The sequence below is a fragment of the Chlamydotis macqueenii genome, chromosome 5 (genome assembly GCF_036417535.1).
Source record: "Chlamydotis macqueenii isolate bChlMac1 chromosome 5, bChlMac1.mat, whole genome shotgun sequence".
NCBI classification, from domain to species: Eukaryota; Metazoa; Chordata; class Aves; order Otidiformes; family Otididae; genus Chlamydotis; species Chlamydotis macqueenii.
This window is the reverse complement of record NC_141560.1, coordinates 33,574,176-33,584,630: the sequence shown is the minus strand read 5'-3', so window position 1 is coordinate 33,584,630 and position 10,455 is coordinate 33,574,176. Positions and strand designations below refer to the sequence as shown.

The window sequence follows — 10,455 nt, the reverse complement described above, 5'->3', positions numbered from 1 at the left end:
AACTTACAGTTTTAATTCAGAACAGGCCTCCATTACTTTTCTGAGCCAAAAAAAAAAATGAAGCCCCAACCCCTACCAAAATCCCTGCTCTTTCATCTGACTTTCACGTTTAAGTAACCCTCTTTCAGATAATCTGTTTGGAAGAGCAGAAAAACCTTGCTAAGAATTATGCATTAAATCATCATCACTAAACTGGCAATCCAACTGTCCTGTAAGTAATTTCAATATAAGTCAAATATTTTGCCTCAAAACTGCTGGCCTGTGACGGCCAAAGCATGAACTGAGATTTTTTTTTTTAAGAATACGTGCTTTTTAAATTATTCCTATGCAGAAAAATCCATGTTGTGATTACTACCTCTTCACAACTACTTATCAAATAAGTTCTATACTGATTGTCACTTCTTAACTTTTCAGGAAGGCATCATCACCTTCATATCTGCCCATAATCATCCACTCCTATTTTACAAGTTCCAGTGACTTACTGTACAAATTATGTGCAGACTCAAATTATGTAAAAAAAAAAAAAAAGTGCTCTTTCAAGCTCTTTCATGAGCTGTAAATAAAAAATCTTACATATTTGTCTCACTAGACATTTATTCTGGCACATTTGTTACTATAAACAAATAGCTTTTTCTTAGAATATCTTCTCATTTTCTTCCATCTTTTCTCTTCCTGAGAACTTCAGACCCAACAATTCGTGTGCAAGGAACTTGCTTTTCAGAGGCTTGTGCAGAACCTGATTGGTACAGACTGTTATATAGCATTGTATAATATCATGTTACAGGGCTGATAAGTTAGCACTCGCATCGCATAAAGCATACCTTTCATTCTGGCCCTGAGGAACAAAGCCTTTTATGTTAACTGCACGGGTTACCGCAACTAAATTCAACAGGAATCATGAATTGGCATTCCTGGTTGCTGCCAATTGACAGGTTGGGTTGTAGACACCAGCGGTGGCACCACAGACGCAGACACTGCACGGGGCAGCGCGGAGGCTCACCCCAAGACACTGCGCTTGTCCCCACTGACCCTGCACACCAGGCTCCAGCAAGGGTGAGCAACCAAGAGCACACCAGTGGCTTCTTGCCCCCGGTTTGGACCTGCAGACCCTCTGAATCAAAGCCTGAAGAGCGGTGGGCCCTCACACTGCTGCTCAAAACACTGCCACACACCCCCAGCAGTGGTTTTATCTGGTGGTGTAAGACTCCTAGTGTAGCGATACAGTTTCATTGGCAGAACCAACCCACAGGTTTTTTTTTCTGTGACTTATGAGAAATAAAATTGTATCTGGATTCAGAGACTGGGCACTCCGGTAAGCTTTTCATTGATTCAGCCTGCAAACCTATAGTGGTGGGTGTCATATGTGTTAACAACAGGATTGCTCAGAAATTTATCTCAAAACGGGCATCACAAGACAAAATTAGATTTTTGGTCTCAGAAGCTGAAGTCGAGGGTGCAGGTGGGCATTTTGTGCTCGCAAGCGAGCGCAGAGGCCTTGCGTGAGGCAGCCGACAGGTCTGCTCTCCTCTCCGCCCCGCAACCGGCCGGTGGGCCGCAGGCCGCCGGGCGAGCGCCTGGCCCCGCCGGGTCCCTGTCCCCTCCGCCCGGCCGCCGAGCAACTTCCCGGGGCGGCTGGCAGCGCCCACGCCAGGCTCCGGCTCCCGCAGCCATGGTGAGGGCTGGCGCTCGGTGACTTTTGGAGCCCCGCGGCATTTCCTCCCCTCACGGCGGGCCCTCCCGACCTCCCTCCCCCGGGCCGCGGGGAAGCCGGGCTGCAACTACGCCCCGCAGTCCTCACGGCAGCCCCGAGGGGAAACGGAACGGGGATGGGGACGAGCCGGCCACCTCACTCGGTCACTCCTGTTCCCTACACAGCAATCGCTTAGAACCGATCCGCTGCTGTTCGAAAGAAAAAAGATGGGCAGCGGAACGCGGCAGGAACGCGAAGCCCGCCGCCGCGCCTGCTTCACACAGCAACCGGCGGCCTGCCCGGGCCTACCAGCGCGACCGCCCTGCCCTCCATAGGCGTCCCGCGCGTTGCCTCTGCGGCCGCGCCCTCCACCTCGCCCTCAGCCGGGCTGCACCCGGCGTTCGCCGCCGCGCCGGGCAGGCAGGGCCGCGGCAGGGGCAGCGCGCCTGTCCCGGGCACGGAGAGGCGGTCGCCTGCCGTTCTCCCCGGTCGCTCAGGCAGTCTCCCGGCCTGCCCGGGGAGGAGGGCCCGCTGAGGGGAGGCGGCCAGGCGGTAGCGGTAGCAACGAGGAACCGGCTGCGTGCGCGGCCCAGGGTGGCCGGGACAGCCGGGCTTCTTCCCCGCTGCGTGCCGCAGCTGTCACGCACCTCCCCGTTAGTGTTACCCGCCCCCCGGGCCCGCGAGCAGCATGAGAGTAGTGGCTTTGATCAGGTAACGGGCTGAGGGAGCGCCCAGGCGCGCCGGCGGCGGGAGGGCGCGGGCACAGGCCGAGCCCGCCCGCCCGGGAGCAGCCCGGGGGTCGCGCTCCATCCCACGCCGCCTGGCAGACCACCCCCCACCCCCCCTCCGCCTCCCCCCCCACGCCCTGGCTGCTCCCGCCCGTGCGTTTCCTGCCGTCCCCCCTCCACCCGCAGCTCCCCGGCGCGGAGCGGGCGGGCTGCGGCGGCGCGTTCCGCTGAGCGCGCTGCCGGCTGCCTCCGAGCGCCCGGGCGAGGCGATCCCCGCCTGGGGGCAGGGTACAGCTCTCACAATTTCTCTTCCGTTATTCCTGGGACGCTCAAGAACGACTAGTGTCTGTTTAAAAACAACACAAAACAAAAACAAAAACCCCCAAAAAAGCAGCACCCGAAACGATTTCCCCCGGTCGCCAGCTCCCCGTTGTCCCGGTCTCCCGAGTTAGCCCGTCTCCAGCGCGCAGGGAGCGCGGCGAGGAGCGGCCGGGGCCCTGGGGTTTGAGGGAGGGAGTTTTGAGGGAGTTCTGCTCGTTTGCAGTTGAATTTCCAGGTGCTTTTCCTTTCCGAATATCTTAAGCTCTCGTAGGGTAAATTTTCTGAACCCTTAACGATAGATTTTCCTCGTGTGTCTTCTGAGGGAGAGTTCATTTTGCTCATTTTTAAAAAGATGAAGCTCAGTCATTCAAGTAGTTGCAGTTGGACACAGCCCTGTCTGTCAGAGGCTGCTGTGTTTGCTCGCCCCACACTTCTGATTCGTTTTTTGTCGGTTTCTGCAGTTCTTGTACTGTAAATGGCTTTTTTTTTAAAGAAAAAAAATTAATATTTTCTATCAAGGACGAGTGTGTTCTTTTCTTGAGAAACAATAGTTACTTAAAAAACAACTAGCTAGGAGACTTGTAAATGGAAAAAAATTGTGAGGATGTGAGCAGTGTATTTTTGTTTTTGAGTGCAGTAGCTATTTACTGAAGTCTTAACATTTAATGTATTAAATTCTCTCAGGCAATGTCTACTATCAAACCGTGTTGAAGCTGAGGTTTGGCCGCAACAATTGTAAATAATTCCAAACAACATGCAAAGAGGAAAAATACAGCAAATGTTATCTGCGATTTTCAAGATTTGCTTAAATACAGAGTAGGAAAATTAGCTTCAGTGCTTTTTCTTGTTTTATAGATAAGATTTTTGTCTTCCAGGTTTGTTTATTTTGATATTCTCTGAGCAGATGAATGTGTTAAAAGGCAGGATGAAATAAAATCCTAAAAACAAGTTTCTAACACAGTTGCTATTTTAATGGGCAGTTTTACAAGGATGGATTTAGTTTCAGTAATAGTTTTAAGAAGAGTTTTAAGAAGACATCAAAGTGTCTGAAATCTTTGTAACAGAGCTAGCCTCAAAGATCAGAGGGGAAAAAAAGTGTTTGAAAAGTGCGTCTTGCTTTTGAAAAGGTCAGGCTTATATACAACACTACTTTAAACTGGTTCTTTTTCTTCTGAAATGTTGGCCACACTTAAAGTTGATAGTCTTGCTTTAAGGTGGTATTTATGGGGTAAACCAGGTATTGTGTTTTGTGCTAAATCATAGACATTTTAAAGCCACTCTTCTACCTGAAATGTGATGGTTTTGAACTCTTTAATTCTTTTAGAATTTTCTTACTGGAAGTGGTTACACTTGTCAATAGAAAGGAATTTTTCTCAGAAGTCTTTTATAGACTTGTATCTTTATGGTTACTGTATTTTTTAAAAAATTCTGATACTTTGTTTGTTTTTAAGCTTACCTGCAACGTTGTCAAAACTAAACCTGACTGTGTCCTGACTTTGTATAGTTTTCTACAAAAAGGCCATGTGATTTTTTTTTCTGTGATGAGAATTGAGGAGTCCCCAGGCTACCTTAGTACCTGCCTTCATCTCTCTTTTTAAAGGTTTTTTTTTGTTTGTTTGGTTTTTTTTTGTTTGTTTTGATTTTTTGTTACAATCTATTAGACAACAGCCAAGCTGGGACTGTGTCAGAGTCCACCTTCCTTCCTCCTACAGCATGGGCTGTCTGACTTCATTGGTCTTAACTGTCATGTGTTTTACAGATAGATTAGAAGGCCTTGTAGGTAGGCACCATTGTGTTTTGTTTCTTGGTATGGTTACGTTTTAGGGCCATGGTTACAATAATACAGAAAATAAGAAACAGTAGAGTAGCATGTGATCCAGTGAGCACTCTACAAATTTCTATCTAGTAATCAGTGGTCAAATGTGGGAAATCTGAATGTAGCCTCATCTTAACATGCCTTTGAAAAGTAAATTAATTGAAAAGATTAATAGATTTATTCTAGTGTCCTCCTTTTTTTTTTTAAAAAAAATATTGAAATAGTGTGAACGGCATAGGCAATTGTCTACTGTCATTATTTTTCTGAAGTTGAAATGAGAACTAGTGGGAGGCTTTTATTTTTTAGAATGAAGTCATTCAGAAAGAAAAGCCTTTGTCTCATTATGATTCTGTTAAGCCTGAAATTTCACATTATGAAGTGAATGCTAACTGCGTTTTCAAGCTATCGAGCACAGTATCCAGAATTAATGAATATACGATTTTAATTTTTTTTTCTTTTTTAATCTGGATATAACTTAGAAGAAAGTTGTAGGTATGCATGAGAATAGTGTCAGGTAGAGATGGAACCTCAATTTAGGAATCTATTTATTTTCATATTTATATTTACTTTTATAGCACTGAAGCATAAACAGCTACTTTAGAAAAATCTGTTAAGTACAAAAGGATGCCATGTTATTGATACTATTTCTACTTTAGGTTTGAGTTATACAGCAAATTAAGGTCAGCGTACAGAATTTTAGTACAGATAAAAGCAGAAATTGAGGGGAATGGCTGTATGGTTACAGTCCTGTAACACACTTTCAAGCTCTTGCATAGAGGGCTGGATAGATGGGAGAACTTTATGTTGGAAATGCTGAAGAAGTTTGTTGGTAATAGTGTGGTCACAAGGAAACCGACACTGTTGTAGCAAGGGGGCTTCTCGTGCTGTCTATTTTCCTGTCTATGTCTCAGTGACTCTAAGGCAAGATGCAGTTTCACAGAAGTGGTCTAGATCTCTGTTCCAGTTCCTTCCCTGGCCTGATTTCTGTCCCTTAGCATTTAAAGGCATGGCACAGAATCTCCACCTGCAGTTGTAGTTTGAAGGCTGTGAGTCTGAGCGTGGATTTTGTAAGCAATGCGTATTCTAAGAGCACCCTTAATTTTATTATTAGACTGTAATATTTGTTTTGATAGTGATTAAAATCCATGAAAAAGACTATATTTCAGTTACACCGGGGAGCAGGATTCTTTTCTCACTGGTAGTGGAAAAGGTTCCAGTAGATCTTGAATGAATGTCAAAATTAATTGTATTTTCTGTGTTAGTGTATCATCTCTTGGCTTCACAGAAGAATATAGTTATGTTTGTTTTCCTATTTTTTTAAATCACCAGTTATTAATTTTATTTGCAGGTATATACTGTAAAAAAAAATTGTGTGTTCAATGCAGTATCAACTGAACCTACTGCCTGTAATAATTACAATTTTTGAGAATGGGTAGTACATTTAAAGCGTTGAAAGTTTAGGCAAAACATCCCATGAAGGATAAATGTTATTTCTAACATGACAGTCTTCATTTAAAAAGGTTCCTAATGCTGGCAGCTCTTTGGAGCAGATACTGTTTTTTTAATCCAAGTTATCTAGTAATGAGTACAGAGTAATTTGTCTCCGCAATAGAAGACAGTCCTTGTTCTGAAGGGATTCCAGTGTAAGTGGCTGTTCTTCATGGAACCTCTCAGATTAGTAGTAAGATACAGAACTGGATATGAGCTTTATGGATACTGAAAGTAGGCACTATACGCATATAGTAAATGTTGTGTGGTGAAGTCATCCTTTCCCTACTGCTAGTATTTTGCAACCTTTTTTTTTTCAATTTATAACCAGCTTGGATAATAGCAATTTTTAAGTAGCTAGGCAAAAGTCATAAGGGGTAGAACTTTAAGCAGTACTTTTAATTGCCACTATTTTCTTTTTCTTACAGTGGTGGGAAGGACAGCTGTTATAATATGATGCAGTGTGTTGCTGCTGGGCATCAGATTGTTGCTCTAGCCAATTTAAGACCTGCTGAAAACACAGGTATGAAAGCCACATTTCTTATAGAAGAAATTTTTTTTTGAAATTAGAAACAGTGGAGGCACAGCTGTGCCTGAATTAAGTTCCTTTATGTGTTTGTATATAGTTTTGCATATTGAAGGGCAATCTAGAAGTCTTAGAAGAGGTGGAAAAAAGAAAATGCTATGGAGACATATTAAATGTGTTTTTCCTCAAAGGGGAAAAAACCCCAAGAAGATGAAGATCAGTAGAAGAAAGACATGGTTTGAAAAAAGGAAAATACGAATATTTCTGGTGGTAAACAAAGGGATTGTGCAAGTTCAGTAGCACAAATAGTGAAATGTGGTAGAGGATATGATGAAGTAAAACAAACACTGTGTTTCTAGAAATGCTTTAAACTGATATAAACCATTCCAGCTGCCAAAAATACAGAGTTTTGCTGCTGCTTATTTTTTTGCGATATTGTGAATCTTCCTCCATTGTTCTAGCCCAACGTTTGTGAACTGGATTGAGGAACTGATCTAGATTGGAATTGACCTTGATGCACTTTTTTTTCCCTGCCGTTTCCCTTCCTTTTAGTTTGGAGTGCTTTTCTGATCAGTTCCTCACATGCTACACTTAGACTTATTTCTATGGAAAAGAATAGGAGAAACTTAAGTAATCTAAGTTAGTGGTGAGGTGAGAGGGTGAGCTGAGTACTTCTGTGTTGGACTAGTGCACAAATTGAAGTGAGACTTGAAAAGGAAGTGAGTTGTTTCCCGGTTGGTAAGTGTGTTAATATAGGTTAACTGTTCAACATATGTTAAACAATTAAGTATGATATCTGGTAACTGTATGGCAGGAAGATACACAGAGAAAGTGAAGGAAGAAGGGAGCTGCTGTCACAAATGAGTCACGGACGGAACTGGCAAATCCTAAGGAGTACAGGAACGATTTATTTTCTGGGTAGCTAGGATATAATAATCTCTAATCTTCTTGAAATATGCTGTTTTTAAACTAATTTATCCACATCAGAAATGTAGACTATTGTCATTAAAATCATAAAATGCTCTCTTCAAGTATGTAGTTGGAAATTTTGTGGAAAGTTAATTGAGGTGCTTCAGGCAATAGCAGATTCTATGCCATTCATTTTGTTTTATCTTGTACCGCTGTTGCCCGGAGAGTCTCAATTAATAAAGAAACTGTGTATTCTGAACTGAATATCAGCTTAAAGAACTTGTCATATTCATGTATGTTGAAAAACACTGAGTTTTCTTTTAAAGCAACTCTTCTGGTCTAGGTTGGTTAGTTGTGATTGTGGATTTGTATTTGTCCATTTTGAGCAAAAGCATATCTGTTGTATGGCATCAAAAGTGACATTGTTATATCACAAATTAGTTATCTTGATCAATGTTACAGAACTTTCTCTCTGCAAGATGTGCTATATAGGTATACAGCAGAGATGCTTGATGTGTCAGTGTAAGTTGTAGTATTATGAGTATCTGTAACTGTTGAAATAATGTACCTAATATTGTTTCTTAATTGTGGCAGGGCAGACTGATGAATTGGACAGCTATATGTATCAGACAGTAGGACACCATGCCATTGACCTATATGCCGATGCTTTGGATTTGCCACTCTATCGTGGTTTCATAAAGGGTACCAGTGTAAATACTGGAAGGGTGTATACCACATGTCAGGAAGATGAGGTTGAAGACCTTTACCACCTCTTGAAACTCGTTAAGGTATGCTAAATGGAAAGAATGAAATACTTGAGGACAATTATATTGCTTAACTCATTTATGAATTTAAGTAAATGATCCACTTAGGTATTTAAGGAAAGCTTTGAGAAAAAACTTGAACATTTTTACTCTGACAAGTTTTATTTATATTCCTTTGTTCTTTCTGGCACTGTAAATATGTAGTGTAACTTTTTTCTTTTTCCCCAATGTAAATCAGACTTATTCATCCCCATTTCAAGCCAAACTCTTGTTCCTATTTAATAAAAATACTTGTAGCAGGTGTGTGGCATATCCTACAAAAACGTAACTGTAAAAATTATCTATAAATAAAATGTTTATTTGGTTTCATATTTTAAATAATGCATTGCTTGATTACTGGAATGAGAGATCTCTTGGGTTTGTGCATTTATCAATGTATAGAAAGTAATGTCTAGACATTTCAATTTGTGTACACTTATGCTCTGTGAACCAGAATGTTGTTTGTATGTTGCAGATCATTCACAAAGTATTACAGAATATTTTACAATGATAGTTTTGGTTTTGCTAGTCCTGTAACATTATTCTAGTATATCACATGATAGCAATAATGTATATCAATCCCAATCCTTTTTAGCTATAAAATCAATTAAAGGAAGACAATGAGCTTATTTCCTAAAACACTTGAAATTTATTCTCTATTCTTTTCCAAAATGTTTCATGTGGTACTTTATTTTCCACCAGAATTAAATCAGATCTCATTGAAATAAATAGAAAATCTCCATTGACTCCAGAGGTTTTACACAAAGTGTGAGTGAACATGCTATGTCTGTTCAGTTAATTGTGTTGACGACTGCAGTGCACAGTCCTAAAACAGTACCATGATCAGAAAATCATATTAATTGCTGTTTTAAAAAAAATAAATGCACATTCAATTTCATTGGTCAAAATGGTAGGCTACTTTCTGAAACTTCCGCTAAAGATATTTCTAGTCTTCAGTTCTGGTATTGAACATTTTCTAGCCCCTTCCCTCCATTGAAATGAGAATTAAGATTCATAAACATAAAAGCTTCAGGGTTATTCTTTGTTCAGTTTAAAAAAAATTAACTTGCAGATAAGACCTAAGCACGTGGTTTGAGTGCAGAGTGCTTCCTGAAGCATGCTGGAGTCAAATGTTAAATCTTCTAAACATTTTTGGCAGAGAAATGATGTTCTTCTAAAGTAAAATCGAGATCATTCGCCTGTGTTGGAGTATGAGACTACAAAGCAGAACAGTGCATGTAGGCTGTACAACCTCAAGTTGCGTCTAGATTGGATGTTAGGAAAAATTCATTCACTGAAAGGGTTATCAAGCCCTCGAGCAGGCTGCCCAGGGAAGTGTCTGAGTTGCCATCCCTCGAGGTATTTAAAAGACGTGTAGGCCTGGCACATAGCGACATGGTTTAGTGGTGGGCTTGGCAGTGTTAGGTTTACAGTTGGACTGAATGATCTTAATGGTCTTTACCAGCCTAAATGATTCTGTGATTGTTTGGTTGTGCTTTATAGTGCTTCACATAAGTTTTAAATGCAATGTGCGTATCATGCAGTACAGGAATTGAAATAAATTATTTAAATTATTTTTCAACCATGATAGGATTAGAAATTAGAAGGACTAGTGTTTGGTGTCTCTTAAAGTTGCATGCTAGCAGCTTGCTGCTGCTGGGTAAGATAATAAATTACTGATCAATGTAATTAAAAATGAGCAGATTAGTGGCAATTAAGATGATACTTCCTTTTCGATTCTTGCTGTCTTTGGAGAAATGGATGCCTGACATAAATTAATGCTAATGTTAAATCTTGACAACTTCTGCTTTGGAAGTTGTACATGATAATTATAACTATAGTTGAAAGAGATGTTACCAAGTTGTCTGGAACTAAATAACTATTTATTTTCTGTATATAAATATTAATTCAACTATATGATATTTTAAAGACATAAATATTAACAATATACTGCCTTTATGTTAAACTTTGGATAACCATGCCTTTATAGTTAAACCTATGTATGACATTCTGGTGCAAAAATTTCAGAAGTCTTCTTGCATATTCTGATAAATAATTGCAATATTATCAAGGAGACATAAACCATAGAAGCTGTAAGTCTTTGGTTTTTTAATTTTAAGAAAAAGACATTAAAATTTTGTGTGTTAACAGTAACTTTGAAAGCTTTCTTTTTT

At 40.9% G+C, this 10,455-nt stretch overlaps 1 protein-coding gene across 1 annotated transcript in view; it reads left to right on the top strand.

Moving 5' to 3' along the window:
- The first annotated feature begins 2,265 nt into the window (after positions 1-2,265).
- The window catches only part of DPH6 (diphthamine biosynthesis 6), a 214,963-nt gene continuing 206,773 nt past the window's right edge, over positions 2,266-10,455 (top strand). Inside the window, exons 1-3 of the mRNA XM_086749012.1 lie at positions 2,266-2,401; positions 6,472-6,566; positions 8,073-8,266. Of these exons, the coding sequence (XP_086605138.1) occupies positions 2,379-2,401; positions 6,472-6,566; positions 8,073-8,266 (312 nt within the window). The 5' untranslated portion in view covers positions 2,266-2,378. The remainder of the gene's footprint in view (positions 2,402-6,471; positions 6,567-8,072; positions 8,267-10,455) is intronic.